The 14,915-nt window shown below is 32.0% G+C and overlaps 1 protein-coding gene across 2 annotated transcripts in view; it reads left to right on the top strand.

Annotated features, from left to right (window-relative positions):
- Positions 1-5: 5 nt before the first annotated feature.
- Positions 6-14,915, top strand: part of vito (nucleolar protein viriato) — a 52,702-nt gene continuing 37,792 nt past the window's right edge. Inside the window, exon 1 of one of the 2 annotated variants that reach the window (XM_035371581.2) lies at positions 6-266. In XM_035371581.2, coding sequence (XP_035227472.1) covers positions 205-266 — 62 coding nt within the window. In that variant the 5' untranslated portion in view covers positions 6-204. Of the gene's footprint in view, positions 333-14,915 lie in introns of both variants that reach the window. The other variant, XM_035371582.2, reaches the window with a different exon arrangement.

Below are 14,915 nucleotides of genomic sequence, written 5' to 3'. Positions count from 1 at the left end.
AATAAAAAATTACTTAAACGTTCTGCATGGGTTTAAATGATATAAATCTCAAATTTACGGAAGTTAATATCAGTTGCATTTACACTCGTTCTCTCGTTCATTACAAGGTGTGATTATCGCCAGTGGTCAATTTGCAATCAGTGCTTGGGAAGGAAGGTGTTAGAGGTTTCGCGTATTGAGTGTTAGGATACTAATTACAAGAACATGAAGGAAAAAAAGAATAAACGGCAAAAAATTCACTTAATATTTGACGAGAAAGAAAGAACGTAAGTGGATATATAAGCAATTGTTCTGCAAATTTTTATTGTATTGTTTTATCAACAGTCGATATGGTAATTTATTGTATTTATGATATGATTTTTTTAATATTTATGGTATGATTTATTTCGTATCTTACATATCATATACTTACGTATATAGTATTTAGATTTATGTGAAGATTTCTGATCTCTTGAAGTACATTTATTACCTTTTATATTTTAATTTAAATTATGTTTAATTCTAACTGAAGTTTGTGATTGTTGTACGTAATACAGTTTTTATTTCTTACATATTCCTCCTTCAGTGTCAATGCCTGTTGTCTAAGTTGCACTTTGATAATATAAGTACGTTTAAATTATCATCGGAAGAAATCTATAATGAAATAACTATATTTATATTTGATAAATAGCCTGTGCGTTAAGAAATCAATTAAAATTTAAATAATAAAAATTAAATTTGTATCAATAAACCACCGCTAAGTGATATTTTTTCATGCATTCACTAAACTATCATTTTAATATCTATTTTGATATTTTCAGCTTGCTTTGTTATGACAGAAAGTATTTATAAAGTAACTTCAACTACAAGTAACTAATCTTGCAGAAATTTCAGACTTTTGAATATACAGTAGAACTCCAATTATCCGAATCAGTTGGGACCAGACACCATTCAGATAATCAAAAATTCTGGTAATTGGATTTTCTCTGAAGAGAGGCTGTACATACACTTTAATTAATTACTCCATGTACTATATGTTGAAAATGGGAGGGGGAAAAAATTATTTTTAAAGAAAAAGTGGTTTTAATTAATTAAATGAAAAGACAGCACTTTTATGTGCATGTTATATAGCATACTGTAGAGTACTTACAAGTGACCGAGATTGCTTGCTGAACATCTCCGCCAAAATAAGCTGTTTGATTGTCTTCACCCATTTTCAGGCAGCCAAGTCATGCATCCACTTGACAATGAGAAGTTACATGTGCCCACACTCTTAATTTTTTTAGTCTTAATTTTTTCTTAAATTCTGAAAGCAATTTGGATAATTTGAGCTGTACTGTATTTTGTTCTAGAACAAAAAATTTATAGTGATAACTTCATTCCAAAAAAGTAATGCTATTTTCTTTCTCTGCATTTCAGCAGACATTCCTAATCGCATTTCTTTTTAATTAAAAAACTTCATTAAACTATAAAAACAACAAAAACATTTCAAATCTCTTTCACAACTTTTTATATTTGATATTTTTTTTATATTTGATAAGTTGCTAAAGTACAGAATAGTGAACACAGTCAGACTTGTGCCAAATTTCTCACTTAAAGTAGCACAAACTTCCACTAACCTAACCGAGACAGAAAAGGAAATATAAACATTCAGTATCATTTTTCTGGATCAGTAGAGATTTGCAAGACATAGATTCATTCACAGTGGATAATTAAGCAATAAATATTATTTATAAATTGCAGACATATTCTTTGGATTGCTGTTGTTCTGTAGAATGTAGTAGTAAATCTTTTACATAAGAAATAAACTTGTATTTACATTCAAAATTCAGTCTATTTACCTTTTATTTCCAATCGTAAAATATAAAAACTTTTACATGATTTAGTTTAATTTGGGGATTAGACTAAATTATGTAAACTTTTTTAAAATAATAAATTTTTAATACTTTACAACAAAATGTAAATATGTGTTTATTTTTAAGTGACTGGGAATTAATCTAATTTTGGAAAAACCTTTATTTGCTGAAATATTATTCAAATTGCATCAGGGAGGTGCAAAAGTAGATATGCAGTTATAAGAGATCTTGTTTTCTTTTTTTATAGTTATATATTATAAAATGAGGTCTAGGTTATGAAAAAACAATGACTTAGTCATAAGCATGATGGCATAGAAATTACAATTAAGTACGATCTCTGAGGTTCTCTAATTGCCAGCCTCATTTAACCAGAATTTACACAAACCTGCAGTCTAGTTTCTACACTTAAGCACATGTTGACAGAGAAGTTTTTATTGTTATTAATTTCTTGGCACACTTTATGAAATTAGTCATGTTGGAATTAGTCCAAATAATCGGGGTGAGCGCCAAGCTTGGCGATAGTTTTTTATTTGGCACGATTTTAATTTGGTTGTGGTCTCCAGCTGTATGTTTTCTTGTGGCAAACCTAGAGCTTTATTTCGGTAACTGTAAGAGCACAAATTTAGTGTAGCCAGATTTTTTTTTTAAAATTTAATTTTGAAATACTGTGTTTGTTTTTAAAAGTTTTGCTGTTTAATATTATTGTTATATATGTTTAATATTATACAGTCAAAAGTCGTTAATTCAGACTCGTCGGGACTTCTGCGATTCCGGATTATCAATTTTTCCTGATTATAGATCATTAGTTTAAATCTGGTAAGATGGCATGCAGAAATTACAAAATCAAAAATATGAAACCGTAATTTATGAAATAAAGAACAATTATGATATAAAAGGTATCAAAATTTACAAAAAGAAAAAGCTTAATATTTATTTGTTTACTTTATTAAACATTTCTTTCAATGTAAGTTGTATAAGTTGCTTCGTTTCATACGATAATACTTTCTCTTTAATTCTATTGAACAGAAATGATTTCTTGTTTAGTTACAAAGTTCCGCTGTTCAAGCCCTATAATTGCTGTGTCGAGAATACTGACTAATTTGTCAATCGAAATGTTTTCATTTTCAATAACCTCTCTGTCACTTTCTTCACTATCGAAAGCGAATTATAATGATGACTTTATTTAAATCATATCAAAGACGGAGTACATCAAGATGAAATACTACATTTAGTAAGGAATTATAATCCAAATAAAATAAAAACATCTGCCCTGAAGATAAGGATAGTGTTGGCAGTGGTGATAAAGGCAAAGCATATTTTGCTTCCCTTAAATAAAGCTAAGACTAATCTAAATAAAATTCATGCTTTATTCTATAAATAAAATAAAATAAGCTAACACTGTAGCCTTTACATTTAAAATCATTTGATTGAAAGAAAAACTAGCATAATGCTAACTGATAATCGCACAAGAGAACAAGACATTCGCCGATACCGGCGTACATATATACATATATACTCGGCCAACCCGCCGATCTTGACGTCATCGGCCAATCAGCGGCAACCACATTAGCTTACCATTGATTGATCTCCGATCAAAATTTGCATGTGGAAAACTAAAGCCAACAGACAGATCAACTTCCAATTCATTGCGTGCCACGGCGTTTTTTGGGAAAATTAAAACTGGATGTACATTGAGCTAAAAGTACATATGAGGGTTTGATAGTACAAGTGGAAGGGTGCAAATTGAAAAAGGGTGGAAGGGTGCAAAAAAAAAAAATTGCTAATCCATTTATTACATCATTTTGGTAGTTTCTGATTGCATATATTCTCATAGTTATATCCGAAAAATTCAACACAAAATGCAATTGGGGGGTTATTACATATTTTCCTGGTTATGTGCTGGATTAATTAAAAAATAATTATTCAAATTGCATGTATGCTTATTTCATTTATATGGACTTCAGAAACTATAATTGGATGTTGATTTTTAGCCAACAATTATCCAAAATTATGCAATTTTAATAGTGATTACATTTTCTCTTTAAGTTAGTTTTATTTTATGTCTTGAAATGTGATTAGTGAATGAATTTCTCCATGTACCATAAAAAAACAAGTTGTTTAACTAAATCTTTCTTCTGTACTTTGTTTCAACTCCCACGTGGTAAATGAAGCCAAGATTGATAAATCAACAGTCCAAACCAACTTCAAGTGGCCTGTAGTTCTAACGACAATCATTTATGTTCTGTTCATGATGAGAAGAGCTCTGAATAAACCATGTGTTATTGTATTTTCGGTACTATTCGGTTTTGAGAGCTGTAAAAAATCTATTGTTGATGCCAGTGTTGCCAAAAATAATTGCGGCAACCCTAATGCAAGAAAGGAAGTATAATAGTAAATAATTGATAATAGTAAATAATCTAAGATTGATGTTTTAATTTTAATGAAAGGTTAATTTCATATAATACTTTTTTATTATTATAATTTATATAAAAAAGGCTAAACATGACTGAACGGAAGCATAAGAGTAAATAACTATTTCAGATCATTATTATAATTATATAAAAAGTGCTAAACACAACTGAATGGATGCCTGCATCGCTATTTCGCTACCGAGTTATCGCTAAAGCATAATTTCATCTCATTGGTTGTTGAAACATAATTTTCTATAATGAATGATGCTTTTTCTTTGAAAAAAATTCTCGTTAAAGTGCAGAATCGCCCACTTATTTGTTTGCCACTTTTTACAAGGGTTAAAAACAATTGTATTTTTGTGAATTTTCTTTTACTTTTTAAATGAAAATAGGTCGATGTGTACATAGATAAAGTCAAGGGTGTGCGCTGTGCCATTTTTGTGCAATTCTGGAATTTTTTTTTGAGTGAAAGTAGGTCGCTGTTGTACATGGGTACCGAGTATGTGCAATTCTTAAAAACACGTCAAACAGTGGGTCATTCTGCACTTTACCCAAAATCGTATTGCAGACTTTTCGTCGTGGGCAATTCCCAAATTGTTAAATCCATTGGATATCAAAAAAGGATTTAAAAATAAAACTGGTATTTTACTGACATCTTAAGAAATATAGAACTATATAAACTTACGCAATCTGAAATCAGCACGTACGCTAGATTTGGCGTTCTGTTAACCCGCGGGAAGGCCCGTGGGGTGTATCGTACCCCACCCTTACATAAAAGTGGAATATTCCTAACTTGACAAACTGAAATTCTGTGCTGCATTCAGTAGCTGAGTTTCTAATTGTGGTTGACTTTCAGAACCGCTTTTTCTTTCTCTGTGTGTTTCAGAAAAAGATTTATCGGTATTTTGTTGGAACTGGGGTATGACACACCCCACGTGCCTGTCCACGTAAGTGTTTTTCTGACCGAATATTTAGTTCAGAAATTTAATTCTAGAGTGTAACATTAAATATTTCTTCTCGCAAGTGATTTTAAAGTACTTGACATTAAATTCTTGAAAATTTCTAACCGCGTTATGGTAAAGGTAAAAAGAATGACTCCGTATGAATTGGAGATGCAACGCCTGTGAGATTTATTAGAAATATTTGAAAGCGAGGAAGATTGCATTTCGGAAACTAAAGATGAAATTAGGAATATTTTCTATACTGTTTTGGTTTCGAAAAAGATAAAACATTAATTCCTAATGTCCCTAAAAAAGGAAAAACTGTTCTTATGCTTTCAACATTATACAAAGATCATACTATAGATGATACTATTGGAGAAAATAAAACATGTAAAAATAAAACAAACATCAGGAATTACATGTTTTTATAATATGACTAAAGCAGTGGATATGGGGGATGAAATATCAGCCAATTATTCAATTGCCAGAATAACAAGGAGGTGGCCAATGGTAATTTTCTTTCCTGTACTCAATGTTGCTGTAATAAATGCTTGAATTATATTACATTCAACTGCTAATCCACCAACCAGAAACAGAAGTCTGTTTTTGAAGGACTTAGCATTACAATTAATGAAAAAAAGTATTGAACAAAGAACAGAGATTAATACTTTTCCAAGAAATTGACGTACTGCATGCAAAACAAAAGCAGAAGTTTCAACGAAAAATTAAAACGAATACATGAAATTCGAAACAAATAAGTATGAAAGATGTGATAAATTTTTTGCCCTCGCGCCAAGGACAGAAGAACATGAATGCAATGTTTAAAATGCGAAAACATTCTGTGCCAAGAGCACATGAATGTATTTCGTTCAAAGTGTGAAGAAATAAAATAAGCATGGTGTATTAGAGATGCAATGAATCTTAGAGGCATGATGTTTATTTTTTTATATTTTCATTTATCTTAATTTTAACTCTAAGATTATTTTGGAAATTAATTGTTTTTAAACCCAATTATTATTCATGTATTTATAATACACGAGAACAAGGAAAACAGCTTTAAAACTAAATAAAACTATTTTTATTGTATTTTAAATATTGGGGTATGTGATACCCCACGCGCCCACTCTAGTAACTTTTCTTGGTGCGACTTCCGCCAGGTTAAATGGGCACGTTTGTTAGATTTGGCGCTTTTGTGCATACATTTTCACTGCAATTTTTTTATGGTCCACAAAACGGAATAATACCATATTTTCTTTTTCTCATAAAAATATTAAGAATTCATTGTTCCTCATAATTTCCTTTTTCTAAAAAGAGTTCTGTGTATTAAAGCGTTATCACATTAGCTGTTTGTTGCCGGGACAAAACGTTTGCAGCAACAGTTCTGAGAAACGGCCTTTGGCGAAATAGGGTTACCATCTTCACTTGGTAAACAGGCTGAAAGCCAAACAAGAATCAGTTATCGCTCAGATTGGCGAAAGTGACGTTTCCTTTCAAGTGACATTCGCTTCTTCGTGTTGTTTGTACCGCTCACATGCTTTTCATTTTAAACTTTATTGTTAGTAATGGAAGATAATAGAAAGGTGATTGCTATCAAGTTAATCACTTTGATCTCCACTCTGGCACTTCATGTAACAGATAAACACACTTCTGGTTATAGCAATCAATTACATCAGTAATAGCCGAATTCTGTATACACTAAGAATAGTTTAAAAATATGTGCTGGATAAGTCTATTTATCACACATCGCTTATGTGTATTTTCTGTTGTCTGCATTTCAATGAAAATTTGATGGCTCACTGGAAAATTTGTGACCTGGTGAAAGCATTTTCTGACTAACTTTATGGCTCATAATTTCATAATTAATGTTCTGTCCATTCAAACAAACAGACAAAAAAAAAAAAAAAAAAAACCTTCTATGACAAAAATCTATATGGCTGATATTTACCTCCTCACAGCCAGCAGATACTATTTAGCAAAATGAAGATCAAATAAAGCATATGAATACATGAGCAATCAAACATGTGCGAGTTGTTTACTGTCCCATAGAACACCCGGTAATATACCTAAAACACATTAATTATACCAACTCTAGAAAGTAGGTCTTCACATCATGAGTTTGTTTTATGGTTTGGTTTATTGAGATTACAGCAAAGCACACTAGGGCTATCTGCCCTAGTGGGAAGGGAAGGGATGCCTTTGTGGAGGACTTTCTAAGGGAAACTGGCTCGTATACACGTTACACATTGAGATAGGAAGTAAGATGGAGTCGCCCTAAACAAGTTGGAATTTAAATGAAATAAGTTTAAATGAAGTGCAGCAAAAAATGTGTTTAATAGGCATACTAGGAAAAGTGTATGTGTGTATGTAATTCTGGTAAAGCCTCAAGGGCTATCTGCCTAAGAGGAGGGATGCCTTCGTGGAGGACTTTCTAAGAGAAACTGGCTCATATACACGTTACACATGGAGAAAACCACGAAAGCGCCCATGCAGCCAGCCCGTTCGCGGGATTTGAACCTTGGACCGAACTACCAGCGTTCAGCGACTTTACCGCTCGGCCGCTGGTGAGCTCAGTTTGTTTTATGTGATTACCGCAAAGCATCGAGGGATAACAACAGGAGGGATCCCTTTGGAGAAGATTTTTTAAAACTGGCTCGTATACCACTTACAAATGGGGCAAATTAAGGAAACGTCATGTAGCCAGCCCGTTCGCGGCATTATAACCTGAGACAGAACTACCAGTGTTCAACGACGCTTCGGCCACTAGTAGGCCCGTGCACTTAATTGGAAAGTGCAATTCATTATGTAAACAGACATGAAGGTGATAATCAGATGTGCACTGTTTTAAGTAATCAAATGTTATAAATGCACAGCTGTTACATTTCTTATTATTTATTAGTCATGTTTTTATTACGTAGATCATACGTATGATATAATTATGAATTTACCCAATAACAAAATGTGTACACTCTTTAGTACTCAAATACTCATCAATTATTTTTCAACTGATTATTACATACCCATAATAATTTGCAAAGAACTGATAACTATAGTTGCTGCCAATTACATAATCGTTATCTGAATTAAAAGCAACTTCAAATAAACTTCTTGGCAATGTTCATTTTTGTATTCATACATACATATATATACACATCTAATAAGTCATATATTTACAGCCCACCAGCGGCCGAGCGGTAAAGTCGCTGAACACTGGTAGTTCAGTCCGAGGTTCGAATCCCGCGAACGGGCTGGCTGCATGGGTGTTTTCGTGGTTCTCCCCATGTGTACATATACACATCTAAGAAGTCATATATTTACGTACAGATAGAGAGATGCAATGGTTTAGAAGTTGTTAATATATATTTATTAGTATTAATGTAATGAATAAGATTTATATTAATGAATGTATATACAAATGTTTTTCATCATGCATAATAATAAATCCATAAATTTCCAATGCTTCAATATGTAGCATTTACAATAAAAGTATAGTTTCTAATGTATTTATAATCCAAAAAGTATTTCGTTAATAACATGAAAATATTTCGTTAATGAGTATTCTCATTATTACATAAGCTATGCTTTTCTTTTTTTATACATCTTTTATGCTGTTTAAAATGTGTCACTGATTATGCAATTAACAATTTCAAAGATAAGTAATTAGGAGAAAAGCCGCGCATATACAAACGGATTTTAAAAAACTATTCAACTTAAATTTAAGAAATAAAATTCTATTATATAACAATGATAATACACGATCAGCACGAAATACGACAGATTTGGCGAACTTTTGGTGACGAACAATTTTGTAAACAAATCCGAACTGCAAGAACATCATAAAATACTGTCAACTCTGACATTTCCACAATTACATATTTAATGAATATATAAACATTTAAAAAATGACTCAGGCAGTTGTATTACAACAAACAGCAATAATTAAATCGGCCTCTATTTCCACCGTCCATCACTTCACAGTGAGAGCCATCGCCATATTGAAAGTTATACCCGTGATTCTTCAGAAGCAGAACTTTCGTCTGATTGGTTGAACGTTCGAGGAACACGTCTCCAGCCGGAACATTTTCGAGAAAGTTTTAAAATGTTGCTTGTAGCCGGGACACGTTCCTCCTAGCTAGACGAAACATTTCTCGGAAGCCTGCCGCTTAAAGCCGTACTACTAGAATCTCGTTTCTCGGAATTGTCCCGGGTAAGCGCGCGCGTCTATAGAAGTGATAGGGCCTCTCGCTGCGCATCCAGCGATTTCCACAGGCAACGTAAATGTAGAAAAATTTGCGCAACCCACGATTTCCGTGGGGATGAATTTTTGCCGTCTATTTAACTGTCCGACCCACTCTTTCCCCATTCAAGGTTTCCTTTCGGCTTTTCTGTGATGTTTAATTGTTTATTTAGATGTGGGCTAACGGATGGCATTAGTTGTCCACATTTCTGCCAAATATACAAGAATATGTAATGTAGCATTTTTCGCGCGCTTTTTAGAATTCAAAGATGTCTTTGCAGGAAAAGTTTCACGAGTGATATAACCTACATTCCTGACAATATTTCCGACACTTATAGTAGTTCTGACTCGGATTTCAAGTATATTCAAGATAGTTATTGTGAAACTAATGAGAATTTCTCGGATTCCTCTGCAGATAGTGATGAATCTGAAAATTCAGTTTCTATTGAATATGTTCGACAGTGGTGCAAAATTGATATGCAAAATATTACATCATGCAAATATTTTCATTAGTATATATGTTTTACCTTTGTATTTTATAAAATAAATCATAATTAACCAATATTAATTTTCAAAATTTTCTTTTTATATCATTATTCTTCAATTTCAGTATTCTAACAACCTTTTTCTAAGGTCTAATTCTATACTGGAAAAAAACTCTTTGACAAAAACTCTTTGTATATTTTAACTATTAAATATATGTAGATTTGAAAGAGGTAATAAAAAAATATGCAATTTTTTAACCTATTTTGATAAAAAAAAAAATAGTATGCTGTGAGAGGGTTAATTGATTTTCTGTTTAAAAAAAAAAAAAAAAAAAAGTTAAAAAGGCAGTAAAAATATGTTTGGTGGTACTAAGACACTGAGTTTGTGCAATTTTTTGACTTGTTATTTTGGCTTTGTGTAGTGGCGATTTTTGCCCCAAGCCAAAATAACAACTTGAAGAATTGCACAAATTCCATATCCCTTTACACATCGACCTATTTTCATTTCAAAAAGTTGGAGAATTGCACAAACTCGGCATTGCACACTCCCGACTTTGTCAATGTACAGATAAATTTTTTTTCACTTAAAAGGTTAAAGGAGCAACCAATTCTACACTAGAGACAATCAAAAAATATATAATCTCACTAAACTACATTTTAAATCAAACAATGAAATAACATAAAAAGGGAAATTCATCTTATAGCATCTAAGTACTACACAAATATCCACTTACCTTATTTAGAAATTTCAGTCTCTGGCACACAAAATTCTTTAACAGCATCCAAAAACTTCCTAAAATTATCTGAACTAGAATCTGTACACTGGCATCGCCATGTAAATTCACAAAAATAAGAGTAATACTTAGACTTTCCTCAAACCATGTTCCCTTCCTAATTGAACACTTTATATGGTGACCATTTCAACCATTCTTGCAACAAACCCATTCAAAGCCATCTGAACGATCTTGATGTTCGACCACATGCATTTCCTTCATACAAACAGGACAATTATAATTCCATTGAATTACATCCAACAAAATTTCTTTTCTTCTGTCCTCAACCACCAAAAAAAAAAAAAAAAAAAAAAAAAAAAACTTCCGCTCTCACGTTCTATACCACCAAACACACACTTTACTACCGGCAGCCATTTTACAATGCAAAGCACACGATACGAGACGCACTTCCTAATTGATATCCAACAAATATTTTCCCATCAATCAAATTCACTATAAATTATGCGACCAGTCACATCATAATAGGGTTTCCATAACATTCAACTACTGAAAATGCCATAAATGAAATAACGACTTGTTGATAAATGAAACAACAACTTAGCAATAATCCAAGAGGCACCCTTAAATATAGTCTAACCAAAAAGGCTTTACTAAGAAGTGAAGAAAATGTCTGTCTTCCAAGAAAGATGCATTTAGCTTTAGCTTCACATTTAAATAAGCAAAAATGGTTATTTAATAAAATAACATATGAATAAAAGCAGCTGCAGGTTCAACATGAAAGTTGCAAGTGAGAGAAAAGCATACATTTTGAAAACTGGCTCACTGGTTTCAGAATACTGCTTGAAATAGTATACAAAGCCAAGTAGCACGATTCAGAGTCAGTTATGGATGAACACTTTCTTTAGAATTCCGCAGTAATAATTGACAGCCATTGGCAAAATTTCCCCCAGTGGTCAACGGGATAATACATAAATACCTTTCATTTTATTGATTCAATAACAGCTGCTTGAAAACAAATTGTCAAAAGACTGTGGTGCCTCATTAAATAGTGAAATAAAAATTAATGAGGCACAATTAGCCATCTTCATAAGCTTTACTTTGCGAAGTTTGTGTGAGTAAAGTTCAAGAAAATGCATCTAATGCCATATTAAAAGCAGTCGGAGAAATATGGCACAAAGTATATGTGAGAAGTAAATACGAACTTGACAAAAGTCCTGGTGGAAATTTGCCGTTTAAAAAACAGAGGCCATAATAATAAGGAAGTATCAAGTCTTTAGTTTGCTGTAAAAATCATTTATAGTGAAATATGTGTAGAGCTGAGAAGTTTCTAACAAGATATCTACACTAGTTAATAATTTGTAACAACTGTGTAAGAAATGTAAATTTGATGTAATAAAAAATATTTATTAATATTTGATCAGACTGATGACAGAAAATTAAGCTTCTAAAAACACACTTCAGAAGCTATTCAAAATATCAGTAAATATTAGTTATTATAAAAAATATGATGTACATTTTAATTTCCATTTCAGAAATGTAAGATGAATACTTTAAAAAACTGCATGTATTTAAAAAAAAAAAAAAAAGAAAAGAAAAAAAAAAAAAATCTGTGTTACGTAAATTAAGCAGTTATCTTTCTTAAAACATTCAGAGATAATTCCTTCAGTAATATTTTTAAAAATTGCAAAATTCCTTTATTATTCTTAAAAGGTATACTATTAAAAAATGTATTATTGACCAATTAATGTGTAAAAAGCTGAATTCATTTTTTAAGGTCCACTTGCTTAAACAGTTATTTTCTGAAATATCAAAATTCTGCATCTATATGTATATATATGAATGTAAGTACCTAATGAAAATATTTTCTGTTACTGATAATAAGGGAATATTTTAATGAAAAATCAATGAGGCACGATTTGCAATCAACATGATTTTGCGGAGTTCATGTGAGGAATGTTCGAGCCGCGGTTTGCCATCAATATATTATCTTTCCACTACAGTACAAAGTCCGAAATCCGGACTGGTCAGGACTTCGGCAATTCTGGGTTAGGGGTTTAGATCATCAATTTAAATCTGGTAAGATGGCATGTAGAAATTATACAATTAAAAAATATGAAACCTTAATTTATGAAATGAAGAGCAATTATGATCAAAATTTACAAAAAAAAAAAGCATAATATTTATTTGTTTACTTATTAAACATTTCTTTCAATGTAAGTTGTTTAAGTTGCTTCTTTTTTTTTTTTTTTTTTTTTTTTTTTTTTTTTTTTTTTTTTGCTAATACTTTCTCTTTAATTCTATAAACAGACACAATTTCTTGTACAGTTACAAAGCTCCACTGTTCAATTTCTGTAATTGCTGTGTCAAGAATACCGACTAACTTGTCAGTCGAAATTTTTTCTTTTTCAATAACCTCTCTGTCACTTTTTTCACTATTGGAAGCAGTATTTTCTGGATCTAGAACCATACTACAGATTTCGCCGTCTGTTAATTGATTCATAATTGGGGCATTGTCGTCGCAGTGAAAAACTTCTGTTATATCATCTTCATTTATTACCGCTTCTTCACATTTCTTTACAAAATCCAATAACTGGAAAATTTTATAGTTTGCAATGTCTGAAAACTTTAAAATTCATGGCTATCATCTTCACCATCCTCACTATGAAATATGGTAGCTGGCCATAAATTATGCCAAGCATTTTTTTAACGTGTCTGGAGACATATCCTCCCAATGCGCATGCACATGTGTAAAGCATACAAAAAAAAAAGTTTGGCTTTGAGGTCCAGATTATAGATCATTTCGGATAATGGGCATTCGAATTACGGACTGTGTACTGTATATACAATAAGACCCCGCTTAACGCTGTTTCGTTTAGTGCTGTTTCAATTTAGCGCTCTTTTATTTCAACCTGGGGATTCCCCAAAATTGTGCGCAGCGCTAGGTTTCCAAAAAACATATCCAAAACAGTGTAGTTGTGTTTCTTGTTTGGTGTGGTGCTGTACAGACGCATTTTTGTCATTTGAAACATTTGTTGACATTATTGTAAGTATAAATTTATATAATACTATAATGATTAATACAGTGACAAATATTATGATCTTTAGTTTTTATCTTGGGTGATAATAAAAAACAAGAAAAGAAAGCAACCAGAAAAAGCATTTTACTGGAAACTAAAATGCAAGTGATTAGAAGATTAGATTCTGGTGAACGTCAATCTCAAATTAGTGATGCATTGAATTTGGCAACTTCAACAATAAGGACGATTCTTAAGAATAAAGAAAAAATACTGTCATCGGCAACTGCAACTACGTCAAGCTCTGCAACTAGAATTACCCGTTCTAGAAATAACATTATAGAGGAAATGGAAAAACGACTGTCTATATGGATTGACGACGAAATTGAACGCTATTTGCCATTAACCCTTTGAAGGGCACCATTATATAATATATACCGGTTGTTTGTCAATTTTTTAACTTCCGAAAAAATGCTAATTTTTCTACAGCAAAAGCTATAATCGTAAGTGTCTAGTATTTTCTTTCGATTCTAAATGGCAACATCACCCTATGAATACTCAATATTTTACAGTTATGAAATTAATATACGTCCTTCCAAGGTATCATGTTGGAAGATTGATATATTCTATTGGAGGGAAAGAAAAAATTCAAAATCTGCAAATATATGACGTACACATGCAGAATCGTACATATTTACTTCATTTCAGTCAGAAGTGATAATTAACAGCAGATTATTTATACGATTTTAAAACCAGTATATAATATATACCGGCGCCCACACTGAGGGTACCACGCCAATAGATGGCAGCACCAGTCTTCTCCTTTTCTGCTCTGTGACGTGACAGAATTTCTTTATTATTATAACAGTTTATGATGTAATAATATTTCATGATTAACTTATAAGTTGTTTAGGATTAAATATTATGTTCATGGAGGAATGGGGAGTTTTCTGACTCTGTGCTAGGACTGAATACAAGTATATTAGTTTCATTCGTCTGTGTTTAGCTAAAATTTTTATTTCAGCACTTATCTCTTTCCCCAGAGAAAGACTCATCGATTTTAAAATTGCCATCTGGGGTCAAAACTTCACACAATTGTGGGGGTTAAACATGGCATGCTAGCCCCCAAAACACACCTGTTGCTTCCTGTTTTCCAAAATCCTAGAATGTAAGAAAATTAAAAGAGGTGATTGACAACCAATTTGTCTTTCGGGAGCCAGGCCTTCTTCCCTTTGTGAAGTGTGATAAGATCACACAAAGG

The sequence above is a fragment of the Stegodyphus dumicola genome, chromosome 6, assembly GCF_044657685.1.
Source record: "Stegodyphus dumicola isolate Sdum_Otavi_A_Nest chromosome 6, ASM4465768v1".
Lineage (NCBI taxonomy): Eukaryota > Metazoa > Arthropoda > Arachnida > Araneae > Eresidae > Stegodyphus > Stegodyphus dumicola.
This window is presented reverse-complemented; position numbering and strand designations above follow the sequence as displayed.